Source organism: Manis pentadactyla, chromosome 13 (genome assembly GCF_030020395.1).
Source record: "Manis pentadactyla isolate mManPen7 chromosome 13, mManPen7.hap1, whole genome shotgun sequence".
Taxonomy (NCBI): domain Eukaryota; kingdom Metazoa; phylum Chordata; class Mammalia; order Pholidota; family Manidae; genus Manis; species Manis pentadactyla.
In genome coordinates this window covers 9,406,005-9,433,122 of record NC_080031.1, presented here as the reverse complement: position 1 = coordinate 9,433,122, position 27,118 = coordinate 9,406,005, and the positions used below count along the sequence as shown (strand labels likewise).

The 27,118-nt window shown below is 47.5% G+C and overlaps 2 protein-coding genes across 14 annotated transcripts in view; one reads left to right on the top strand and one right to left on the bottom strand.

Annotated features, from left to right (window-relative positions):
• The window catches only part of SCN3B (sodium voltage-gated channel beta subunit 3), a 261,377-nt gene that overhangs the window by 113,497 nt on the left and 120,762 nt on the right, over positions 1 to 27,118 (top strand). The window lies entirely within an intron of this gene.
• GRAMD1B (GRAM domain containing 1B) overlaps positions 1 to 27,118 on the bottom strand; it is a 182,565-nt gene that overhangs the window by 89,467 nt on the left and 65,980 nt on the right. Inside the window, exon 1 of one of the 13 annotated variants that reach the window (XM_057490930.1) lies at positions 10,463 to 10,484. The exons of the other annotated variants lie outside the window; for them this stretch is intronic. Within the exon in view, the coding sequence (XP_057346913.1) occupies positions 10,463 to 10,479 (17 nt within the window). The 5' untranslated portion in view covers positions 10,480 to 10,484. Of the gene's footprint in view, positions 1 to 10,462; positions 10,485 to 27,118 lie in introns of those variants that run through there. 13 annotated transcript variants of the gene reach the window in all.

Below are 27,118 nucleotides of genomic sequence, written 5' to 3'. Positions count from 1 at the left end.
CAAAATACAATTCAAAGGTGGTTCTAAAACGCCGTGGGATCCCTGTCTTTCCCTGCAGCAAATTAAAGAATAAGACCAAGGAAAAGGAAGAAGCATTCCTCATTTAATGTATTTTCCCTCTTTGATTTTCTACAGAGAGCAGTCTGTTTGGTGTGTCTTAAAAAGTTCCCTGACTGGTAAACTGTCAGCACTGACATAATTCTAGAGTTCTCTGGGGGTGGATGTACAGATTCATGTTCAGGCAGACACATTCAGTCTTCTGCTTTTGCTTGGCTCTGCAATCTGGGTGCTCCTTGATATTTGTATTTCTGGGAGGGCAAGAATTTTTAGAAAAAAACTAAATTCTGAAGACTTCCATTTCTGGCAATATGGTAGACTAGATAGCATGACAGACCTTACTGTTAAAAACAACTTAAAATGCTGGGTAAAATAAAACATTTAGAAAGGAAAAGAAAGAAAAAAAGAAAGACGTTCTTTTAAAATGCTTGATGAGCTAGCACAGCAGCAAAGAATCTTTAGAGGCCACAAATTTAGTGAGGGCAGAAATCCAGAAAATTAAAGAAAGCCTTGTGGATGCAGTTTTTATAGAGGACATGTACAGAACCCAGAACCTGTGAAACAGGCTTCGGTTTTCATGGCCTCAAAGAACACAGTGGATAAGAGACAACACAAAAGTCCACTAAGTGAGCAGTATAAGGGGAGACGTTCTCATAAAGTGGGCCCTGATGGCTGTTCCCTCATCCTGAGGATGAACTTGGAAGGAACTCACCTACTGAAGAACTAGAAGGAAATCTGCCTGTCTTAAGCCTTGGTAGTAAATGAAGGAGAAGAAATAATGATAAATTATCATTACAAACTGATTCTCACACAGATTTCCGGAGGATTTCCTAAACAATTCACAGAACACAATGTCCAGAAAGGAGAAGAATAAATCCAACCACTGTAAAATTAAGAACAAAGAAAGGGAAAAAGACAGGGCTTTTCTGGTAGAAGAAAATTGCAACATATGTAATTGAAAAAGGAACTGTTCACAGAATTTATAAAAAAAAAAAAAGTTCTACACATCAATAAGAAGAGGAAAGACACTTAGAAAAATAAGCAAATGACTTGAGTAAGCACTTTCAGAAAAGCAAATGATCAATAAATGTATGAAAAGGTACCCAACCTCGCTAGTTCTCAGGAAAATGCAAATTTAAACTTGAAAAAGATGTTATCTCATATTCATCTGATTGGCGAAACTGAAATGTCCAACAATGTCAAAGTTGAAAAAGAGCTAGTTTTGTTCAACCACCTAAGAAAACTATTTGGTATTATGTAGTAAAGTTGAAGAAATGCATCCCCTCACTAATGACCCCAGTGATGAGGAAATTCACATTAAGGGCCATACAAGAGAAACTTCATACAATGCTGTAGGTGACAACATGATTTGCAGAAACAAACCAAAAAAAAACTAGAAACAAAACTAATGTCTATCAACAGCAGAAAGAACAAATAACTGTGGTATTTTTTTAAAGTGGGATTTGATATAACAGCAGCATACGCAAAATTTATAAATTACTGTCATGTGCCACAAACTAGATGAATCTCAAGAAAAATGATGAATGGAGAAAGCAAATAATGAAAAAAATGCACAGCATGGTTGCATGTATCCTCTGTATAGCTACAGAACACAGACGGTGATAGGTATTTTATATCCATGTAGATACAGAATATCCAGCTATCTGTACAGATCGATATCCCATATTCATAAAATAAAAAATCAAGGGGATAGCAAATGCAACATTGAGAAAGGCGGTCCCTCTGATGGGTGAGGAAGACCGTGGGGCCAGCAGGACAGAAAAGTATATGGTGTCTGTTGTTTCTTCTTTCTGTATACTTTAACAAAAAATAATTTTAAAAAATCAGAAAATGCCTGACACCCCTCTTCTCCTTTGGGTTTTGTGAACAGATTTGTTGAAAGGGCAGGATGGTGGCTGGAGAAGGATGGACTACGATAATGGTTTGCATTATTTTCATTTTCACAAATCCTAAGTTAAAAAAAAATGGGCCTTCCCAGGCTCACTGATATTCCAAAGTTTGCTACGTTTCCAAGGTTGGATTAACGTAAGGTTGGTTTGTATTGCTCTAGGCCTCTTGCCGCAATGGTATCTTCCAAACTTACAGGGTTTGGAATGCTGGCTGAAAAAAAAAAAAAGTTTCTTTTTGATTTAGCTGTTTTGACTGTGTCACAGCCTTTTAGGAGCCTGCCTGTCTCATCGCCCTGGTACTCTTCCTCTCCCAGTCCAAGAAAAACATGATTGGCGCTTCTTGCCTCATGCATAAGTAGGACTAGAAGGGTGAAAGGTCTTTGAACCAGAGCACACTGCTGGTACGCAGACACTCCAGGCCCCCAGCCAAAGGAAATCTGGAAGCTGTGGTCCCAGGGCAGAATTCAGCCTCCCTGACTCCCACCTCCCCAGGGGTGGCTCTTTCCACTGCCAGAGGGGCAGACCTCCTCATGACCTTGGGATGTCCCTGGGAGCCTATGGAAGCAGCAAAGAGATGGGGGACATGATGCCTGAGGCTGTCCTTCTATTGCAAGGTCTTGGATTCTGTGCTGCTCTCCCTCTGCCCCTCTTTGGAGGAGAGGAGAGCCGCAGTACCAGGCTGGAGCTGCGTGCCTCTAGGAGCCGGTAAAACTGGGGCAGAGCAGAGCTGCAGTCCCACGCTGGGGAATCAGAGCTCCAAGCCCAAGCAGGCGCGTCGTCAGGCGCTGAGGGTGTTATATTTAAGGAGCCTTTTGGAGGTCAGAAAGCAAGCAAGAGAGGAGCAGCGGGGGGGAGGAACAGTCTCCTAAACACTCCATTTTAACAACAAGCCTCCTCCTGGTCCTCCAGCCAGAATCCTCCTCCAAATTCCAAACTGCAGTCACTAGAGCCTGTGTGAGGGGACAGCAGATGGCCAGAGCTGCACCCGCTCAGGTGCTCTCCACCACTTCCCTGTCCCCACCCCCCTTGGCACTCTCCCCTCCCCACCCTCTGCCACTATTAGTCACTGGCTCTGGGGTGACAGTGTGGGCTGCTCGCATTGGCCTCGCCTTCTGGTCTGTTCATCTGTGTCAGCGCCCAGCTGGGAGCCTCCAGAGCCCTCCCCTCCCCTCCTAACAGGGGGACCCACGTGCACACCCCCACCTCGCAGCCACACCGGTCCACTGCGAGGAGGGGCGAGGAGGGCAGCCCAGGCCGCAGGGCAGCTGAGGTTGGGAGGCTTCTGTGGCGAGTCCCAGAGGCTCTGTTGGTTTCAAGAGTGCTTCCTTCTGCCTCTATGACACAAGGGATATACTGAAGGTGCTGGAGTTTTTTGTGTTTTTATTTTTTTTTAAAAAAAGGACAGACTTATCCCCTGACCCCTACCCATCTTTGCCCCTCCTTCACAATCTGCTAATCCAGAATGTTCTCTCCAGGCAACCAACAGGATGGACAAGGTCAAAGCCACGCTCCAGGAGGCTCCACCATGCTCCCAGCGGCTCCACCACTGCCTGGGGAGGGAGGAAAACAGGATGGGGGATGGGGGAGGGATTGGCAGGGGCTTCCACAGGTGGCTGTCTGTCTGCTCCACAGTTTAAGGTGGTCTCCCCTACATCGTGTCATGTGACTCTCACTGAGGCCAGTGAGGTATGGCCGAACCACATTTAAGGGAGGCAGAAACCGAGATCTGGGGAGGTCTAGCTCTCTTCCTACTGCTAGTAGCTGCTCCTGCTGTGAGATAAGGTGGCAGCTGGTGCAAAGAGGAAAAGCTAAAAGGTAAAGCCTTTACATGCCTGGGATCCACAAACCCACTCACCTCACTCTAGCCCAGGGACCTCTCCTTCTCAGCCAGGCCAGGATGAAACTGTCTCCCTTGATCACCCCAGCACAGAACCCAGCTAAGCTGTCTCCCTCTTCCCAAGCAGCTCCGGAGATCCCTTCTCCATGGAGACTTCCTAGATTGATGAAAGGAGACCGGGGTTTCCCTGGCCCTGCTCGGTCTGCCAGCAGAAATCCCAAAGAGGACTCCCTCTCTCCATCCTACCTTCCCCTCCACCTCCAATGCCATTTGAACACATGATGGCCTGATGCAATGATGCTGGTTTGATTGTCTCCTTCAGCAGTGCCTCCTGGATCACAACTCTCTCTGCTGCTAGACAGAGAAGGGTGGCCCCTAGGAGGTAACGGCCCCCCTGTCAGGAGGGCCTAACACACGCACCTCAGAAACCCACCCCCAACCAGGAGAGGGGACCTGCCTGATTTCACTCACTCTAATTATATGCATAGTGAAAGAAAACATTTCCTCTGCCAGATGGAAGAAACAAGGCAGGTTTCTAATGACCTCCCCCTGCTCATCCTGGTTTATTTTCAGGAGAAATTCAGGGTGACTGATGGTGTCGGGCACCCAGGAGGGTGCTTATAAACTCAGGTTTCCTCAAGGAGGGAGCACCAGACACCCACAGCCAGCTGCTTCTTGCTCTCCTCCCACCAATGGGAGATTTCTCCTTTCTCAACTAAGTTACATATAAGAACTATCATGAACAAATAGAGGAATTGTGTTAACTCACTCGAGCCGTGAAAATCTCCTAGCCAAGGACAAGACAAGAAACTATTGTTGGCAGCAGAGAAACTGCTTGCTGATATACCAAGCCTAGAAAAAAAACACATTCTTATCCGACTCGGGCCTGACACCAGTCTCAGAGGTGTGTGCTGTGCTTTAGCGCAGAGACTCTGGCATTAGACTGGGTTCAAATCCATACTTAACAGCTATGTGACCTTGAGAAAGTAACTGCCTTTTCTCTAAGCCTCAACTCCATCTATGAAAAGGCGATGATAACAACGCCAAGGTTGTTAGCAGGAATCAATGACCAACACATGACATAATGTCAAAAAAGTGCTCAATATATTTTAAACATTATTATGATTATTCTCAATCAGTGTCCCCAGACCAACACTACCTGTTGCAAGAACCATAGGCTCCATCCACTTTATGCCTCCTAATCTACATTTTCTCCTTTACCTAAACAAAGATACTAATTTTCCTGTTTCATTGGGGATATTTTGGTATTTTTATATTTTGTGATATTTCTGTTAGATCAGTCAGCTATTTATTGATTCCACAATAACTATATTGAGTGCCTAATATATTCATGACCTGGGCAAATCATGATGATATTTTTTTTTCATGATGATATTTTAATGATAAGTGTAATCTCCTCCTTGATCTCTAGAAGCTTATAAGACATAGGCATTAATTATATTAAATAATTCTAACATAAATTTTAAAGCACTAAGTCCTATCTATAAGAGAGGGACAATCAGAAGGACACAGTACTTGTTTTTCAAAGTGAACATAAGTTTGTAATCCTTATGCCTAGTTTTCAATCTACTAATGAGGAATGGTAAACATTCTTATCTAACCTCTGTCTGTGGTAAGTATTTCTTGATTAGTCTAGTCTTAACACCAAGAGTTATCCAGAAAAAAGGATCCAATATCTGTCACCATCCTTTATGGAGACAAAAAACTTCCTGTTTGCATGACAGGTGCCCAGAAATAGTGCCTTTGGAACATATTGCTACTGTCCCTGCCAATAAATACAGGTTTATTTGGATGGAGCAGACTGCAACTAATGGGTTGAATTTTGAAGTTTAATTTCCTACCATCAGGACATTTGCTCATCAGCACCTTAAGGTTGGGGAAAAATAAAAATGCTCAAAGGTGTTTCAGGCCCTTATGTACCTAGTATATTCTCTTAACATAACAGATATGAGATTGGCATCATCATGAGTAAACCTAAGACCTCAAGCTCCATCTGTCTTGGGTGCAGAGCTAGTCAGTAAATGCACTGAGTCCTTCCGGACTAAACCCAGCGACCTTCGTTGTTTGGGGCACTCAGGCGCTGGTGTGTCATGAAGTATTTATGTGGATCCGTGGATAACGGAGAGAAATAAGGGCAACATGGTAAGTTTAAAAACAGCTAAATATACTGAATTTTTAATTTTTTATAACATGTCTTTTCAAAGGTTGTGTTAAAATATTCTTTAAATCTAGACCATAGGTAGTGGTAGTTCTAAATTTCAGTTCTGTTCTTCTGCCTTTTTTAGGTACAATAACTATCTGGCAATGCTGTTCAGTCTACCAAACCTTTTCAATTTCTCTACAAAGCCCACAAGTTCAGACTCCCCTCTGAAGAAAGCCTCAGTTCGAAAGTCTCACATTCCACAATCTCTTCTCCGCTCAACTCCCTTGTCTTTAGGTGCTCCTCTGGGTCACAGAAGTTCCTAACCTAGTATTTTATTTTTAATTGAGATATAATTGACACATCACATTAGCTTCAGGTGTACAACGTGTTTGGCTATATGTATATATTGTGGAATGGTCACCACAATGTCTAGTTACCATCCATCCCCACACAGAACTTTTTTTCTTACGGTGACTTAATCCAGTCTTGAATGCTCTGACCACGGCTTGCAGGTATGCCTGCACCTCCCGTACACATATGTGTACGACTGTTGTCGTTCTCCTAACCTCAGACACATTTCCAGTTGTTCCCCAACACCTTCGCCTGCATGTCTCATGGGCAACTCAAAGCCAGCATGACTCGCTGAAGCTCCTCACCGTCCCTGTACATCGCTTCTGACTCTGACCTCCTGTGTCTCTCCCAATGAATGACATTACCAGCAACCCCATCACCCACGCAGACATTCATCCTACCCACTCCTCCTCATCCACCTCCCATTCAACTAGTTATAAGACATACCAATTTAGCTCCCTAAATCTGACAAGAGTTTGTTTCTTGCTATCAGTTTTTACCTGCCTTTCAATTTTCATCTTCAGTTTGCATCTGTACTTACCCTCCCCTATTTGTTTATTCACCAAGTATTTATTGAGCATCAATCATCTATACTAAGTAATATGCTAGATGCTAGGGGTTTTGTGGCCTAGAAGGCAAAAACACACTACCCCTGTCCTTAAAAAGCTTATAGTCTAGTGGGGGGAAAAAAGACATGTAAAAAGTGTCAGAGATGGTACAAAATGAGGAAATGATAAATTCTTTGTCTGCCTTGAAGCCAGAGAGCACATTTTCAAAAGCGAATCTGATGATATCATAAAATCCTTCGAATGTTCCCAGTATCCACATGATCTTAACACTGTATTAGGCTGTCCAACGATGTCAGTTCCCACTTAAGTCACCAGGTCCATCATCTGCCTCCAATCGTCCATGCCCACTGCACCCACGCTCATGCCAAACTAGTCATAGTGCCCTGGGTGGTGCCAGGTCGGTGCTGTCACCTTCCCCACCTAGCTAGTGTTCAGTGAGCACCTAGGTACACCAGGCATTTATCTCATTGAATCCTCACAATGACCACGCACAGTCAACGCCCTTGCCCTCATTCACAACTAGGAAACTGACTAGGAAAGGCTCAAGTTCACAGAGCCAGAAAGTGGCAGTGCCAGTATTTGAACCCAGGTATGTCCAACTCCAAATCATAACTAGATCACCTCTCTTTTCTTGTCTGCCTAATAAACTCCCACCCATGCTTTAGGTCTCCAATAAAATGTTACTTACTTCAGAAAGCCCTCATGCCTGCCTGGGCAACATTAAACATCTTTTGTGCTTCCCTAGTGACTCAAATGTCTAGTGCAGCCCATGTGCCATCATCATTTGTTTACACATCTGTCTCCCCTAAGAACCTATGAGCAACTGCTCACAATGATCATCTGCTTTTCATATACAACCTCCATATTGAATTCTGTTGGAACATAATTGGCATTTAATAAACATTCATTGGATGAATGGATCAATGAGTGCTTACCAATCTCTTTTCTCAAGATTGGGACAAAAACTCTCGGGACACAATTTATCACCAACCTATCTTAACACAGTCATGTCGGGATATCAGACGGCCTCAGTCTGAAACTGCAATTAAAAAAAAAAAAAAAAAGCACCATGGCATACATATCAGAGCCTCAAAATCCAGACTCCTGGAGATGAAATCACACCTCCGACAGCCCTCCTACAGGGTTTGGACACAGTCTAAATGGGCAGCGTTTCATCAAGAGTACCCACACCTCCAACAAATGGCTATTTCATTTTGGAAAACTGAACCCAATATGTTGGGGACATGAGGAGTTCCTGGGAACAGAATCTCAAATAAAACTGGGAAGGCCAAGATAGGCGGATGCACTTACATGTTGGCAGACATTTAAAATATGATATCCAATTCATATGGAAATGACTTACCAATGAGTCACAATAGGAATTTCTGCCATATCTACACACTATCAGAGATTCAGTACATCAGCCATAACATATAGATTCTTTTGTACCTGGGCTGCAAAATGCAAACAGGCTCTTTATAGGAGCATCTTGATCAGTTACAAGTCCTAAACTGTTTTGAGTTATAAGCCCTCTGGAGATCTGATGAGAGCCATAGATACTCTTCATAGAAAAATGCAGAGATACAGAATTCTGCCTACAAATGATAGAGGTTCACAGACCTCTCCTAAAGTCTATCCAAGGGCCTTAAGGGTTCATGGGCCCAGCCTGAAAACACCTGAACTAATCTCCCTCCAAAGAGTTTAGGCTAGAGAAGCTTAAAGAAAATCATCACAGCTCTGGGGTTAAACGCATCTGTTTCTGTGACTAATCAGATTCACTCTTGTGGTCATTTCTAGCTGCGGGAATGGTCTGGCTCAAAGGTCTGATTGAGATAATCTGTAATCTGGACTAAGGAATGGCAAGAGCCTAAGAAAAATGAAGCTGTTTCTACTTCCATGGGCACATGCAAACAAACACACATCTACCAACTAGCTGCACAGTAACTCCCCAGTCCCCCCACAGCGTGCCATTCCCAGAGCACTCACCACCCTGACAGCCAGTTGGCTGATACCATATCACTTTCAACTTCAAGAGCTCATTGACTGGCAGGTTTGTAAGAGGTAAGCGTGGCGAGAGGTGACACTCAACATCACCAAGGGCATTCCAGCCAGACAGCAAACGGCTTGGAGCAAACTTTCACATCCAAACACAGTGGCAGATGCCTGCACACCGCCAAGGGGGGATGGCACCTGCCTCAAAGGAGGCACTCAGATGCTTGTGGGACGCAGGGAAAAGAGAGAGGAAGGGGAGAGGTGCGTGTGGTGGGGGGCGTTCTGGGGAGGCCTGTTTCCATTCAGTTTTGCCCTCCCTAGCTCCTTTCTCCAAGCAAATGAGGTATTTGACAGATCTAAGATGGTTAAAAGAACAGATGTGCATGATTTTCACCACTGTGCAGACTAGGAGATGAAAGCCCAAGGAGGCCGAGGAACTTGGATGAGATGACAGCGCATGTGGGAGTGGGAGCAAGGAGCTGGGAACCTAGTTCTGTGACTCCCAGAGGCGGGTTCCAAGCCCTGTACCAGATCACTGCCTGCAGTGCCAGGGCTGTTTGGGCATCCCACCTCATTCTGTCCTCCACACGCACATGGGGTAGCCAACCTGCCTGGAAGTCTGACCCTCACCCAGTCTTCCATCTCAGAGAGAAAGGAGACCTTGCCACCTGGCCAAGAAGGAAGCCCCCCCCCCCCCCCCCAGCCAAACCAAGAGCTGAGATATTCTGGAAGGACTACAAGTCTCTTCCTGCACACAGCGGTTGGGGTTGGGGCTTGCAGGCTCAGCTTCCCTAGATACCCCCATCCACTCCCAATGGCTCATGCTCCTTGTTTGGAAAAAACCTTACAGAAAAAAACTTCAAACTGCCAGCAGGACTCAGGAGAGGTGAGAAACCTATCTCAGGAACGCCCTCTAGCGTGCCTACAGGGTCCAGGCAACCACAGCACCCGGGCACCACTCCCCAGAGGTGCCCAGACCGCACTTCCATTGGGGCATCAGCAGAGCGGAGGGAGGGCACAGCGGCAGAGCTGCCACTCAGAGACAAACTCTCGCCAATCCCAAGGCCAACATCTGCTGCAGGATGAGAGGCAGTCTCTGCTCTCAAGACTGTCCAGCCCACACCGACCCCACCCATTCCTTATACAACAGGCAGAGGGGAAAGGAGCAGCGGCCACAAGGTGAAAAGAACGTGTGGCAATGGCACAAAGGGACTGAGAAAGCACGGTGGTGCAGGGAAGAGGCAGCGGGAGACTCAGAGAGACAGGCTGAAGATAACTGGAAAACAGGGCAAAGCTGACGAGAAAGACAGACACCCAAGTCCGCTAGAGACCAAAGCCAGAGACCACCCCGCCCACCCGCTCAGCCCTCCAGGCACAGTGAGGCGTGCGCCCCCGAGGGCCCAGCCATCCTCCCTCTCCTGAGGTCCTCACGCTCTCGGCGTCCCCGCCGCTCTGACACAGCCCCTGGATGCTCAGGAGTGGTGGGCCGAGGGGGAGGAGGGGAGAGAAAAGGGAACCAAAGGCAGAACTTGGCAAGCGAAGCCACTTACGCACAGTGAGGCCGGCAGCATTTCCATCCTACCTTTGCTGTCGCCACATCGGCCGGCTCCATGATCTCTGCTTGGCCTAAGGAGCAGCGGCACCATCCAGAGAGAAAAGGCAGAGTCACAAACGTCCACCCAGAGAGAAGAAACCACCCTTCGGGAAGATCAGGGAAAATAAGAGACCGAGTTCTACTCTGTGGCCCCCTGGGACGTCCTCTGTCGGTGGGGAGAGGACAGAGCCTTGGGGTCCCAGCAAGTCAGGGGCCTGTCTGTGGGCCCACAGATGCCCGTCAGGCTGAGTCAGGGGGCGTCTCCCCTTGCCTGGGGCTTCTTCCCAGGAGGTGAGTGAGGGTCTCAGCAGGGCTCCCCCTGCCGGGGGAGAGCACACAGGGACGGAGGCCCTGCCCTCCCACCACCCGGCCAACTGGTACCCCACGGGTCAGGCAGACGGGAGCATGTGGGAAGAGGCCAGCTGGAGGGTGCTGAGCAAGTGCTGGGGATAGCAGGAAGGGAGCAGGCCGGGGCTGGTGGGGGGTGGGTGTGAGAACCTCAAGAAGAAGGTGCAGGGACTCAGATGGAAGCAGAAGGTCCTGTGCAAGGAGGTGCCCAAGCCACAAAGCCGGGGCCAGCTCGGCAAGGTCGAGAAGGCAGAGGGAGAGGAATTCGCCCCGTGAAGCCACTCACCTTGCAATAACATTCAGACTGACTGAGGCCTACACAGGAGCCAGGAGCGGGCGGTTCACACCCCCCCACTGCACTCCCAGACTCACAGCCTCGGTCTAAAGGTACATGAGAGCAGCCGGCAGCCCGGCTGGATCTGCAGAGGCCCCTGGCTCTGAAGCAGCAGCCTGATTGGAGGAGCGGGATGACTTCATCCGGCCCCATTCATCACTCTAGGTTTCCTGCCCAGCAGGGACAGGCTGCTCTGCTTGCAGTGACTACAGCTTCCTCTCTGGCCCGTTTTGCTCAGGCAGCCTGGGTTAAACTGTGTCACCGGGCAGCGGCGGGAAAGGGATCAGAGCACCCAAGGTCCTAGAGGGAATTAGGGAGCAGGCCGCTCCGTATTTGAAATGCACAGAGCCTCCACTGCCAGCACAGTGCATACATTCACTGTGTGCACTTGCTGAGGCGGCGCCAGCGTAAATGCGAAAGAGCAGCATCCCTCCTCAAAACCAGCAAAGAGACCCGGCTGTGCGCCCTGGGGAACCCCTGATCTGCCTGCCAAAAAAGTTAAACATATTCAAGTCTTTAGAGATATTTCTCCCAACAGAGAATCACCCATGGGAAAGCAGATGGATGTCCTCAGGCCTTCCCATTCCTGGGCCTTCCTACTCTCCTGTCCCCCTCCCTGAGCGCCAGCTCTACCAGCTCCTCTCCTGGGCTAACCTGGGCTTGCCATTAAGAACGCTGATTTCTTCATGTCTATGGTTACAGGTGGCTGGGACATTAAAGTTTCAGCTTCATGTTATAGATGAGCAAACCCAGGCCCAGGAAAAAAAGGAAAGGGGAAAAGGAAGGCCTCCCAGCACTCCTTTCCCAGCCCCACCCAGATCGACCCCTCAGGAAGGGTGAGATCCTGAGGGAAAGGACGCCCCCTCATTTCCTCGCTCCCTATCCAGCCCCCAAAACCCGGCAAAGCAAGGGTTGAATAGCAAGATTAAAATCTAAGAGAATAAATGAAGGCACAGATCTTGAGATCACTCATTCATTCCCGCCTACATGTGCCTGGTTCTTTTTTATGATCCTGCTCTGCTTCAAGCCTGACATCACAACTAAACTTAACGTTCAGGTAGGCTAACACGGAGCAGGAAAGAGTTTTCCAAAAGAATGACGACACCCACAATTCTACCAGTGTGTACAGCACACATGGGTGTGGCTTAATAACAGGAACAATAATTATAACACAGGACCTGCCATTTATATAGCCCTCCACAATCTACACCCCATTTTCAAATCTATCACCTCATTTGGTACCCACAGGAGCCCTGTGAGGTAAATATCACTTCTCTCATTTCAAAGATAATTAAACCAAGAGTCAGAGATGTCAAGTGACTTGCCCAAGGTCACACAGCACAGAGGAGCTGGGACTCAAACCTGTATTCACTGACTCCAAATCCCTTTCCACTAATATCATAGTACCAAATTCCCCACCACTTCACTTTGTCCCCCTCAACCTGCCCCCAGCTCCTGTTCCCCATTACCATAGACTCAGAGAATGTAAAACATTAATTAATTTAATATTTCTCTTTGGGACCACTTTTTTTTTTTTTGAAGATGGCAAATTATAAGAAAATGCATTATCAAATGTTAGGGGGCAAAAAAAAAAACCTTGTGCCTATCCAGAGGTTAATATATAGATTTAGTGCATCACCTGTGTCCAGTGGAAACTACTTTTAAGTAGACTCAAAGACTCACTCAATGTGTACTTTATTTAGGCAGAAAAGTAGACCAGGATACATGCCCAAACTGGTCAATTATTAAGACTAAAATTAAGGGGGGTGGAGGGAGATGTACCTCATGGTTCCCAGAGGTATATTCTTTTTCCCAGCCATCTTAAGCACAGAAGATATTCCTTCTCCCTTTCCTATCCCATCTCACTCTATTAGCCAAGGGGCATCAAGTTACATAAAACCAAATATAAAAAAAGAGAAGAGCAGCAGAATATCATTCAAGCTAATGGACTGGTTTTCTTTAATTCACATAGACAAACAACTGAGAAGGGTAAGAGGCTTTGCTAGTAGTGCAGGAGAGGTACTCCATCATACCCCCACCAAAACAGAAAGCAGAGGTATGCAGGCCACCCCAGTTCCAGGCCTGCCATCTCTGCTCAGTGGCTATCATGTTCCTTCTAGCTATTGCTCTGGCCTGTGGTCCTCTCTGTTCTCAGGCTGACAGTCAAACGTACAAACAGATGGAGAGCAGAAGGCTAGTACCCATGAAGGAGGATGTTCTGTTTCATCAAAAACACACAGAAATCAGACCCATGTCAATGGGACTCCACCCCATCTCCCAAATGACCAAATATCTCTACCTACTCAGTTCTTCAAGGCATCCAACTGTCACACAGCCCTGGATGGTGAATAGAGCAGACAGCACTGAGGTGAGCTGCTCAGTCCACAAGCACCCATGTATATTTTACAAAGCAATTCATATGGCTTGAATGCAAAAGCAGGGAGAATGCTGTTAGCTAGAGAGAAGACAACCTAGAAGATAGGGCACGGCAGGAGGTAAAGGAAAATGCTAGGCTTTAATGAGAAAAGAGGGAAAAAGATAATTCCTGGAAGAGAGACAGAAAAAAAGAGTGACACTGAAAGGGGCGGGGGGGGGGGGGGGGATTTAGGAAAGTTCTAATGAAGAGCCCCAAGCCCACACCTCTGCTACTTAGCAGGAGGAAATCAACCTAAATAACTCGTTATAGAATAAATTACTCTTCTATTTATGCATTTGCTTTTTGAACTACAGAAAAAGAAGCTCTTCTGCAAGTTCATCTCACTCCATTTTGCCTAATATTTATTTAAAAGATAGACCTCTTATAATATCATTATATCATATTCTGTCAAGGGCAATTATTTATACTAATTACTTTACCCTAGGTGTGATAGTCTAACTCCTTTATCACTGTATTTATGTACCAAGTGAAGGAAAGAAAAAGAAAAACAGCTAGATACTTGAAAAGAGGGTAGAGTGAGTTTTGGCAGGAGATGGTTCAGGTGTGGTGGGAAGTGTGGGCATTCGGCTCCCTGAGGACTTCCCAGAGGCTGGGCACTGCATCTGCTTCTGGAGCAAGAGCCTCCTATAAGGCAGCTGCCTCTGGGTGGGAGGGGCTGCAAGAAAACCAAGTCAGGCTGTTTCCAGCCCCGGGATGGACGTCCCCTGCTGCACTGTGGGAAATGTAGTTCTCCGAGTAAGGGCCAGTGGTGCGGCCATATTTGCATTGCTTGTAAAATGTGCAGCTGGGTCGCACTGCCTGTCCTGAGGCTACAATTATGGATCATATGCCTTTGCCAAAGAGGTGAAATGCCTTCTCTCTGGAGTCTGGGTAATGACTGTACACCGAAAAGATGGTGATGGAACCAGGAGATTCACAGAACTACCCGAGACTAGGAGTACAGAAGACCTTGAGAGGTCACTTGATGTCTCTGCTCCCTGTATACAGAAAACGACAGCTTCTCTTGAGAAGGGAAGGGACAGAAAAAGAGGAAGGGAGAGAGGGAGAGTGAAGGAGGAAAGGGCACTGTGTGATTGGGTGTCTGAGTGACTAGAAGGTGATGTCTCATCTCTTTTGCTTGTTAACTGTCAACTCTTTGAAAAGGCAGCTGAGAAGGACGTGCCTCTCCAGGCATTGTGCTTAACTTTGAATTCTTAACTGCCTGGTACCATCTGTGTGATGTCAGGCAAATTACTTAGCCTCTCTGTGCTCCCATTTCCTCATCTGTAAGATACAGAGAATAACACTGCTCAACTCAGGCTGCTGTGAAGATTACATGAGATAACATACATAAGGGCCTTAGAATTATGTCTGGCACACAGTTAACACACCTAAGTGTTAGGTGCTTTTGCTAGTAGTAGTAGTTATTATAATTCTTCTTCTTGAGTGGTGCACCTCCTGTCTTCCCCTGATCCATGGGACTCCCTTCACAGAACATGACATTTTAAGTGCCTTACAGAGCTGATGGAGGTAGAGGTACACTGGACAGAAATCAAGCCCACCTGCTCTTAGATGAATAAAGACCTAAAAAGGAGGGAGTGACAGTCATTAGGAAAAGGAAAAGGAATAAGGGAGAGAACTACAGCATGAGACACTTTTGGGTGAGGCAGAATGGTGGTGGATGTAAAGGGGATGTGTAGGGAGCTTTAGAGAGAAAAGCCATCAAAGAACAATGAGAGTCCAAACAGAAACACAGAAGGGAAAGACTCACAAAGAAAATCGGGGACACTGATCAGATGGGTAGTGGAAGGAGAAAGGAGACTAAGCAATTAAAAACGTAAAGTGGACATTTCATGAGAGGATTTGACTAAAGCCTCTGGGAAGAGCTATGGATGGAGAGGAACGGCCCAGCATGGGGAAAACTAGACAGATGGCAGCTAACACGGCAAAGTGCAAGCCTGAATTGGTCTCGATAGCTGATCTGCTCTCTGGAGAAGTCAGGGTGCTGTGGGAGGACCGGAGTGGACAAGTTTCTGAAGCATCAGGACATGGAGCAAGTGTGATGCATGGTAAGGATTCAAGTTCAGGTTCTAGGAGAAATAGAGCCAGAGGGAACAGATGCCTACAGTACAGCACCCTCAGCTGTGAGGGAGATGGCAAGAGGCGGGGGGGAAGGGCTATCCAGTGCAAATCCTGGCTGGCTGGATAAAGGGACAGTGCAAGGCTGTGAGCCTCCCATGGGGGCTGGCTTAGGGAAGCTCATACCTCGGCAAGATTCTGAGGGTCTTTGCTGGTACCAGTGTTGTTCTGAGTCTCTCGAGGTAAAACAAGAAGACAGGGAAAGGGGAGACCCACCTCCCTTAGCTACTGGCAATTCCTGTGACCTTCACAAGCAACAGGAAAATCAGCGATCATCAGCCTCTACAACTGGACAGGGCAGTGTGGCATAATGATTAAAACCTAGAGTCAGGTTACCTGGATTCAAATTTCAGCCCATCGTTTAATTGCTGTGTGCTCTCAAAAGTTACAAGCCTCTCTAAGCCTTGGTATTTTTTTGATCAATAAAATGGAGATAATAGTAACACTGTTTCATAGAAAAATGATGAAATTTAAATGAACACAGTGAATGGGCACATTCAATAAATGTTAACTAAAATAACGTAGTCTTTATAATGACTACCTTAAGGGCACTCTGAGAGGTTGGGAAAGTGCCCTTCACGACCTCTCTGATCTCCAGGAAGCCACACTTGGTGCCAGTGCAAAGCTCGCACCTCTCCGCCTACACAATGCCTTCCCTTACCTACCACCTCCAGGCCCAATCGCCACCTCTACATGGCAGCTGGTCCCTGTACTGTACTTTCAAATGACAAATTTGTGCATGTGCTTCAAAAGTGGAGAAGGTCATAAATCCCTAAGGCACATAATTCTCCCTCTCCCTGCCCTGGAGGTTCACCTTAGATCTGTACCAATTTTCAGAAAGACCTAGAGCTGGGCTCCAGAGGACCTCAGAGCCTTCCAAACAGAGGTTCAGGGTAAGAATATATGAGAAGCCACAGGATTAACTGAGCAGAGGGTCGGCAGGGATGGAAGAGAGGTGCACGGGAAACAGGAGCTGCATGTGTCTCCACTGTATGAGCAGCAAACGCTCTATGCAGGCTGCAGAGGCCGCTGCTGGCAGAAGCATTAGGGTGGAAGATGTGGGGGTTGTCCAAGTGCCACTGGGACATCACTGGGTGCATGCAACTGCAGAGACCCTCTAGTGACTACTGCTGAAGCTCAGAGGAACAGGTCATGGCCACAGGGTGCTGGCCAGCCCAGTGAGAGGCAGTAGCCTCGGGGCTTCACTGCCTCATGCTTCTCTGGAGCTGCCCAACAGACAGTGGGAGAGGTGAGAGGGAAGCCAGGGGAAAGCCTCCAAGTCCGGGGCTCTCCTCTTGGCTCTCAGCTCCTTCTAGGGAGCTGGGGACGAGGTTGGAAGGCACAGCTACAGATCTGCACTGGTTCAAGGACTGGGGGTAGCGGGGAGAGCAAAGCAGGCAGTACAGGAAGGCAGAGTGCGGGCAATGCCTCCAGAGACCGCTGCCCTCTCCAGGCTGGCCTCAGGTCTTTTCTTCTGAAGGATGCGGGTCCGACATGGAGGTCTGCGGGAGCACTTACATCGGGAAATGGTCTGGTTTTGTTTTCCAGCTGTAAATGCTACTGCAGACCTCTAAGACATCTAAGAACATACCAGCCCTTCTGCACCACTCCCGTACCCAGCAATTCTTCCTTTCCTGGGCATGTCCCGCCTCCTAGAGTTCCCTCTCTTCCTAACAGGTGGGAGCTGTCCCACCTGGTGGACATCCTCCCCTCCAAGGTTGAAGGACGGGGGTCCCGGCCACTCCCCTTGCCTTCCACCTGACTCACGTTGACCTCAGGACTGAGGGCTCAGATGGCCACACCCTCCTTCTGGCAAAGCCACCACCAGCAGGGGGTGCTGGTGAGCCCAGGGGAGAAAGAGAGGAATGGCTTCCCCGGGTACCTGCAGAGAGGTGAGGGTGACAAAGTTCTATTCTGTGGTTTAGGCATAGTAGGGAAACTGAAAGAAAGCATTATTAGGAAGAGATACCGTCAAAGAGATGTACTGGAACTTTCCCACATATAGCATGTTAGTTAAAATTCCTTAAAGCACTTCTCAGAATCAAGGAGGCAAATAAGAAAATCTATTTTTTTAAGTACGGATTATTCAGAATCACTGGGGTCTATTCTCTCCTTGCCAAATTGCTTCCTGTTCCGTCCGGTTTTGAAGTGTGCCAAGAGATAACCTTCATTAATAGACTGGCTCACACGACGCCATGTCTGGAGCTTCAGTTCCAGGAAGCTGGTGAAGAAAGATCCATCAGACATAAGGACAAGCAGAAGGTTCGGCACTGGGCCCCAAGTATCCTTTCCTAAGGGGAAGTCATAAAACTTGCAAACACAAACCAGCTCCAGAGTTGAATCTCAGCTCTGCCACTTACAAGAAATGACAGTGAACAATCTAGCCTCTGTTTCCTTATCCAGAAAATGGATAGAATAGTAATGGCCCTTATAGGACTGCTATTATGATTAAGTAAGGTAGCACATATAAGACACAGTGTTGAGCACATAATAAGCTCTCAGAATAACAGCTATCTTTAGTAGTAACAAATACTGACTCAGAACTTACATTGTGCCCAGACACTGCATTATCTTGAGTTTGCTCTTCAGAGTTGTAGATTTGCTGGAGTTTCCTATAACTATAGGTTTCTTTCCTGATGGGAACCCCAATGAATTTCCCTAGCAAATACCCGTTATGGAAGTTATTTACAGGCAGGTAACCACTTGATAGAGTTATTGAGGAATAAATGCATGAATTAGGAAGAAGTGAAGAGTATTTGACCCCTTAAATCCCTTCTTAAGGGTCTTTTGCTTAAATCTATGTTCCTTACCTTTATTACAACAGATAGAAACGCTCAGTCGTATACGAATCCACCCAGAAAAGGAAACCCAGGTGCTGGTTGTGTTTTACTTCTAGAGGAAAAGGACTTGAGCAGGTGAAATTGTTGACTTTGTGGATCTCAAAGCAAGTCTGTCATGGGGCCAAATTAATAAACTAGGAGTTTCTAAAGTCCAACCCTGAATTCTTTGTAACTCCCCCATCATGCTCACCTAAAGAATGACACAAAGGAACTTTCATGTTTGTGGGTTTTGGGGGCTAGAGCTGACATGAGGGGGGACTCGGAAGTTCTCCTCTCCCTCAGCTCAGACTATCTTTGAACCACGGTGCCAATGGGTTTCTCTGCATCTGCCTGGAAGAGTTTCACCTTAAGATTAGGAGGAACGTCAGTGGCACAGAGGCAGAGGCAGTGCAGCAGTTAACTGCTCCAGCACATGCCTGAGCCTAAGAAAGAAGCATTGAGCTTGGAGGAAAGGTGCTGACAGGCAAGATGACATGATTAATTTAATCACACATTCCCTAGCCCGCCTACCTTTCTCCTTGCTGCAGCGTGGGGATTCCCGGGTCATGCAGAAGACAGGTAAGAGAAAAACAGAAGCTATGCATCAATACAAGTATCCCCGGGCTAGGGGCAAAACGGCCCCCCGAGGGCCTGCCAGAAGGCTCCCTAAACTCATGTCACAGGCCAGGAATGAGACACCAGGCCCTATTAAACTGTGTGCTTGTTTCTACCTAGAGCAGGGATAGCAGAAGCTTTGGCCTACAGGGCATGTTTCTCAAAGAGTGGTTGGAAACCACCCGAGCCAGAGTCACTTGGGATACGGTTAACTACAAATTCCTAGCCCCACCCCCCCAGTCCACATGACTCAGAACTGGAGGAACCCAAAAATCTGCATACTGAATAAGCTTTGTGTAATTTGGAAACCTATTTAAAGGTTGAGAACCACTGTCTTAGAATCCTGGTCTCCCAGATAGGTTGCTCATTTGCTCATTATCAAGAGACGCGAATGCTTACCCATGCAGTGCGGGAAGATAATATTAGAGCTTACATTTCCTTTTATTTCACTCTTTAAAAATTTCTGCTCAATTATATAATATACAATATTTGGCACAGTAGTGTACATATGTAACTTATATAAATACATTAGTGGAAATTGCTCAAAAAAAGCTTTACCGACAGGGATTTAAAACCAAACTAAAATACAGTAGTCCCCTCTTACCCACAGTTTCATTTTTTGAGGATTCAGCTAACCACGGTCGACCCAGTCCAGGAGCACATGATCCTCCTTCTGACATATCATCAGAAGGTCAATAGTAGCCTAATGCTACATCACAATGCCTACATCATTTGCCTCACTTTACCTCATGGTAATTTTATCGGCATTTTATCATCTCATAATCATCCTAAGAAGGGTGAGTACAGTACAAATGAGACAGTTTGAGAGAGACCACATTCACATAACTCGTTACAGTATATTGTTATAACTGTTACATTTTATTATTATTGTTAACCTCTCACTGTGCATAATTTATAAATTAAACTTTATCACCGGTGTATACACATAGGAAAAAGCAAAAGTATACAGGGTTCAGTACTTTCACAGTTTTAGGCATCCACTGGGGCTCTTGAAATGTGTCCTCCACAGATAAGGAGGGACTACTGTATCAGCTTCTAGTTCAACAACTTCTTCAGCTCCTGCAGAAAGCAGGGAGTGGTCTCTACATGGGCTGCCCCGAGCTTACATTACTGATCAGTGACATGTGGAAGAGAAGCCCAGGGTTTCAGCCCCAAGCTGCATCTCAACCCTGGGGTAAGAGGGAGACAAAGAATACAGTACAGAGCAGGGGAGGCCGCTGGAGCCCTCAACTTGTCACCCACTCGCATTCCTTTTTCCCCCAGGCTGGTAAGAAGATGAGATTTCACCCAGCAGGAGGGAGGGGAAGCTGGACAATGAAATTTACCATCCATCCTGCCAGTTGTCCAAATCTAAATGCCAACTATGGCATCAGCAGAGACAGAGCAGTTCGCTGAGCTATAATTAATACCCCCCACCTTTCTCAGGCAGAAAAGGAGAAATGTTGGGAGTAGGAGAAACACAGAGCAGGTGATGGTTCAACTTGCAGACAGTTCTGCTGACAGCAACAGAAGCCGCCAGGACTGCCAGGGAGGAGCTGCAAAGCGGGAACTCGGGAGGGAGGGGGAGAGAGAAGGATCCACCTGCTTCTCTGCCCTGCCCCCGAGGCCAGAGCTCAGCCCCACCTAAAATAAAGTTCCTCTCCGCTGGCCAAACGCCACAGGTGCTGTCTCTCCAAGACCGTGTGATCCCCTAAGTACATGTGCATGTGAAACAGAGAAAGGAGAGCACATGAGGGGCAGTCGCCAAACCATTTCCATGACCATAAAGATGTCACAAAGATTAATAGACATATACAAGGGCTAGTCACTGGACCTCAGTTTGGGGCAGAGTCACAGAATCTCAAGACCACAGAATGTGAGTGTTAGCAAAAAGTATAGGCAATTATGTGTGTTCACTGACTTGTTGCACAAGTACTTATTGAGCACCTACTATGTGCAGGCACTGAGCTAAGAGTTAGGTACACACTAGTGAGTAAATCAGAGGCAGGCCCTGCTCTCATGGAGTTTAAAGACTACTAGGGGAATCAGACGACAACCAAGTCAACAAATAAACACAATCACAACATGCTTAGTGCTGAGACGGAAAACAAACTAGGAAAGTGAGGGCAGGAGTTCGTGGGACTGGCTTCTCCTGGCAACCAAGGAGTCACCAAACATCGCCTCTCCTGGGCTCGCTGGTGGCTCACCCCAACCAGATTCTCCAACCCACAGTCCTCCAGCAGCTCAAACTCACCTCCCACTTCCCTCACGGCTGAGCCAAGTCTACTGATGGCTGACAACGGCAGCAAGGGCCAGAGTGCTACGTGCTCTTCCCACCCGAGCTCATCTGGATCCCCAAAGGAGGTACAGCCATCTCTGTTTTTAGGGAATGGAACAGATTCAGGGAGGGTAAGATGATTTCATGACAGCACGAAAGCCTGGAAGTGGCGGAGCCAGAACTTACACTAAGGTCCTTCGGTCATCAGAGTGTTCCTGAGCTCCACACGACCACTGCAGGGACTCCTGGCCCAGCACGGGACCACAGGGTCGGGGAATCTGTCACTGCCCGCCGGGTGCCCACCGTGAGCACACACAGCACGGGGGAGTCAGTACTGAGAGGTCATCTCATAGGAGTACGGACTTGGTCTCTGCCCACCACTCCCAAAACTTCTTCCATAAGAAAAGCCCTGGAGAGAGAACTCTTGTCAGTAGATGGCTAACTCATGGGCATCTACACGTGCGTGCATGTGTGTGTGTGTGTGTGTGTGTGTGTGTGTGTGTGTGTGTGTGTGTGTGTAAGACAGAGAGAGAGAATCCAGATCAAGCCACCACCTCTGGCCGCTACCTACCTTCAAAACCCACGTAGCCTCTCTCTCTTCCTTCCTTCCTTCTTCTTCTCTCCTCAACCCATCTGCCCATCTTTCCTTTTTCTTACTGGTGTGTTTCTCTTCACAGGTATCAGTGACAACCTGCCCATAAGCTGACTTTACCACCCAGACTCCCCACCCTCAGTGCCCGCCAGCCTCCGAATTTAGCTCTGATCCTAGGGCTGGAGTCTTTTTCTCCTCCAAAACCTCTTATCCTCCACTTGTCACAAAAGCCTAGGCCCCGCATGCTGGGCCAGGAGCCACGGCGCCACAGATCTGCCGGGTACGGGGCCCACGTCCCACGCCTGCTCTATGCTCAGGTCTCCCAGCAGCCCGCTCAGGCTGCCTGCAGTCAGAGCGAAGTCCCAGACAAGAGGGTATGACAAGCGACCACACAAGGTCAACATGCCCGGATCTCCGTTCACAGGAGGTCCCGACCACCGGAAGGGAATTATCAACACCCCCAAAGACACCAGTAAACTACACCATTCTCTACAGCACCTCAAGTTCTCTACCAACTGAAGTAAGTTACCAAGAAAGAGCAAAATAATGATCTCCAGCCACTTGTGAAGAACCCAGAGAGCCAGGCAACCTCCTCAGGAGACACAGAGTGGGGCCCAGTCCACCATCTCATCCACACGGAAGGGCCAGCCACACAGCCGCATTTGGCGCATCCCCTCTATCCTTTACCTTCAGCCTCTGCCACAGATCACTCCTTCTCCCTCTGGGGGGCCTGGCACTTGGCAAGGATCTGCAATATCCCCAAACACGGGAGCCAACCCCCCGCAGAAGCACTCCCACCTCTGCCAACAGCCGTAGGTAAGTCCAGACAAGCCAAGGGCCAACTGCTCCTCGTGCCCTGATCAGGGGCCCCCTGCCACCTACTTGGCTCGCAGAAAGGACAGCTTCTTCCTCAGGGAGGAGGCGTGGTGGTGACAGGCCTGCGTACAGCTGTGCTGCAAGAGACAGTCTCAGAGTGCAGGTTCTGCACCATGCTGGGCTCAGGGGAGGGCCCGCCACATGGCCGCTGGGCCCTCCGGGGCTGGGGGCTCCCTCTGGAGCCGCAGGGACTTGCTGCCTCTGCAGCCCCTGCAGCTGTCAAGCACAGCTCCTGCACAGGAGCTCTCCCTCAGGACAGACCCCAGGCAGGTGGAGGCCCCAGGGCGGAAGAGCCTGAGGCTCCCCCCAGCCTCTGGCCCGGGGCCACAGCTCCAAGCAGAGCCCTCCTCCATCTTGCAACATGTGGCAGCGCGCTGGGCACTTGGTGAGTGTGCCCTCCTGCTCTGTCCCCTGCTCTGTCCTCAGACAGGGAGGATGGAGCTGCACCTGCCTGTGATGTCAGCTGCTGCGCTGGGCAGAGGGGGGCAGCGGGCGCCGCTCCCCCAGGGCTCGCTCCTCGGCTCCTTCCTCGGGGTGAGGGCGCTGCCTGGAGAGATCACTGAGTGTCCCTGGGGCGGATGGAGCCAGAGTGCTCTGGAAATATGCTATTTGGGGATGATTTCCGGGACAGAATAAGCAGAATTGAAAACACCTTTCCTTCTGATGGGAAGCTATCTATTCTAACGGCCGCACCTTGAGTTGGAAGTAGTGGGCCTGTATTCGGGCCTTGCTGCAATTCCAGAGGCTCACCCTGTGGCCTCCAATTCCATTACTTTGTTTTTTCCATTTGTTCATTCATGAATTCCACAAACATCTGCTGAGACGTACTCTGTGCCAGACATGAGAGATGCGGTCTCTGTGCGGCAGAGTCTCATGGGCTGGAGGGGAGACAGAGCACTGAACTGCAGGGTGCACGCCATGGGGCAAGTGCTTGGATGGGATTAGCCACCACCTGCAACTACTGTGCCTGGACCAGGGGTGGGGAAGCTTCCCCTCCGTACCCCAACTGCAGGAAGTGATGGTGAGTCCTAACAGGACATGGACGACATGAACATCTTTTAAGCTAGTGTAGGTAAAATTATCACATTTCCAGAATATCTCGCCTGGCTTTAGTCATTTGCATATCCTCAGGGGTGGAGAGTTCATCTCCATGTCAGTGGGTAATTACCTGGGCAACTGAGGGCGTGTCTGAACCTGAGCGGTTAAAGGGAGGGGGCTGGTTTGCTGGCTGGCTTCTTCTGGAGCAGAGGCGAAAGACAGCCCTGGACTGCAGTTTGTAAGCAATAAATGGGTTTTAAACTTTATTTCTCCCTTTGACTGATTTCAGTTTTTAGAGGTATTTTGCCCCGGGATTTCCTCTCCCCGGACTTACACTAGTCAGAGACAAAGTGATACAAGAAATTTCCAAATTATTTATGGCCATTAAAAATCTATTATTCCAAATCCACCTTCCTTGATCTTAGGAGATGATAATTTCCTACTTACACAGAGAAAACAGATCCTGGTGTCAACCTTCTTACCTTCTTATGAAATCACCTATGAACTCACCTATACCCACATCCATTATTCTCTCCAATTCAAGGCTAATCCTTTCACCAGTGATCTAGATCTATCTATTCTTCCCTCCTCTAAAACATTGTTTCTTTATCTCTTATCTTTTCTTCCTAATCTTATCTTTGGAACCCCAGGACTAACTATGAAGATCTCTCTTCTCTCTCATACCCTACATCTAATATATCACAAAGATCTGGACATTTTATCCCCTAAATATATCTTGAATTCATCCATTTCTTTATCTTTTTTCATAATCACTATCGCAAGTCCAAGCTAGCAATATCCTCAGACTGGACTACTGTAATAGGCTCCTAAGTGCCCCAGCTGATCTCTCCCCATGCTCCAAGGTTGCCTCCATCCTTTCTCCAATCTTTCTAGAACACAAATGTGGTCCTATAGCCTCCCTTCTTAAAGGCTTGCAATAGTCTCTTGATGCTCTTAGCTTAAAGACCCAAGTCCTTGTCCTGGCCGCCCCATCTCCTGTCCATCCTATCTCATCTCCTCTGGCTCATTGCACTGCTTCCTTCTCATCTCAGACTCGTCCTTCTGGTCTTAGCTCAACCAGGACACCCTCATTCCCACCCCCTTCTGTGTAAGTCCAATTTCTTTGATACACACTCTCATGGAACCATGCTCCCTTCCTTAAGTACACATGCCTAAGTTTGTTTTTCCTGCCATATGCTCAGTTGTGTTAATATTATCCCCTTAGTAAGACTGGAAAGTTGATGAATTCACAGCATATAATTGATGTGTTGGTTGAGTGAATGAACAAATGCATGATATCCTCTCTGATATTCTCATCCTTGACTTTCAGTTTCTACATCAGAGACTAAAGAATATTAAAATACAAATTCTCCCCAGCCATTGCTGCCTATTCCTCTAGGCATCATCTCTATTTCTCTTCTTTGCAGTCAAACGTCTAGAATGAATTTTCCATGTTCAGTCTTTCTTCCTCCCCTCATATATTCTCTTCTAAAACTGCTGAACAGTGGGTCAACCAATGACCTCCCAAGTGCCACTGCTTTAGAACCTTTTTAGTTCTTATCTTAACCTATCTCCATCCTCTGTGACTCTTCTTTCTGGCTTCTAAGGTATTTCTATCTCCTCAAGCTCCTAGCTTCAGTGGGCAATGCTTTGCAAATTCTTCCTTCCTTTGCCTTCTGCTTAAACTCTGTTAACCTTTAAACTCTTGCCTCAACTCCATTCTCATCTCTAAACAAGGAGTTTCAGTCCTGCTCCTGAGCTTCAAATGCGTATAGCCAATTGGCTAGATCTCTCTCCACTTGCATGCTCCATGGGTAGACTCCACATGTCTAAATTAAACTCACTATCACCCCTGCTCTTCAAATTCTTCCCTTTCCCCAACATTTTAATAATAATAATAATAATAATAATAATGTTAGTAATAATAATAGCAAGCACATATGTAATACTGGCCATGTGACAGGCACTATTCCTATTCTAGTCATCATGCACACAATACATTCAATCCTCTCAACAACTCTATGAGGTCTGAACTATTATTACAACCATTTTATAGACGAGGAGAGTGAGGCACAGAGCTGAAGTGATTTGCACAGGGTCACACAGCAAGCAGCAGAAGCATGATCACAAGCCAGGCAGGCACTTACCTGTGGACTCTGCTGCAGTGTATTTGCTGACTGAGCTGGAAGCCTTAGGTTCACACCAGGCACCCTTTCTCAACCCAGATGGAAGACTTGTCAAACCTACTTAACAAATTCCTTCAATTGGTTCCTCCTTTTCTGCTCTCACTTCTGTAATTCAGAAATGTGCTCATCTGGTCTCAGCTTAAATACCACCACGTCAGGAAACTGTCCCTCCCATCCAAATGAGGGTAGGCCTAGTAAAGAGTCACCCTTTTCTTTATAGCACTTATTACCTTGTTTGTTTATTATCTATCTCCCCTCCCTAGAAAGTAAGCACCACTAGAGGAGATACAATGGTTATCCTCATAGCTGTAGCCCCCAACACCTGCAAGAGTAGCTATCCTGCAGTATGTGCTCAATAAATTCTTGTTAAATGAGGGAACAAATGGGTCAGCAACTGCCACGGTTTCCTTCCTTGTCTGCCTGCTTCCAGTGCTTGCCCCTTAAATCCATCTCTCACACTAGGACCAAAGTAATTCTTCTCACGAGAATACCTGGGAGTCACCTGGGTACCCCCTGTCTCAAAATCCTCACTCATCTCCCCTCATCTGTAATCAAAGCTTACTCTCTCGTGGCAGGATGTAACATGACCAGGCACCTGCCTACCTGTGCAAAGATCCTTTCCTGCCACTCGTGAGCTACCCCTCTCCCGCGACTTGACTGGCAGCAATACCCAAGTATTTGTAGTTCTGAACGCGGCTTGCTTTCTCACGCCTCCATGCTTATGCACATCTTGTTCCCTCGCCTGGGAATGCTACCCATGTGACAGACTCCTACTCATCTCGCAGCACTCGGCTGAGGCACAGCCCCTTCTGTGGACTCTCTCTGGAAACCACCCCTGTTCCCTCCCCTCATCCTCACCCCCAAGCAGAGTAGCTGTGTTACTCAGGCAAATTTCTTAACTCCACTGAGCCTGTTTCCGAAACTCTAATATGAAGATAATAGCATCATTTGGTGGGATTGTTGAGAGGATTATATCTAAAAGTGTGTGCAAGATTGCAGATGG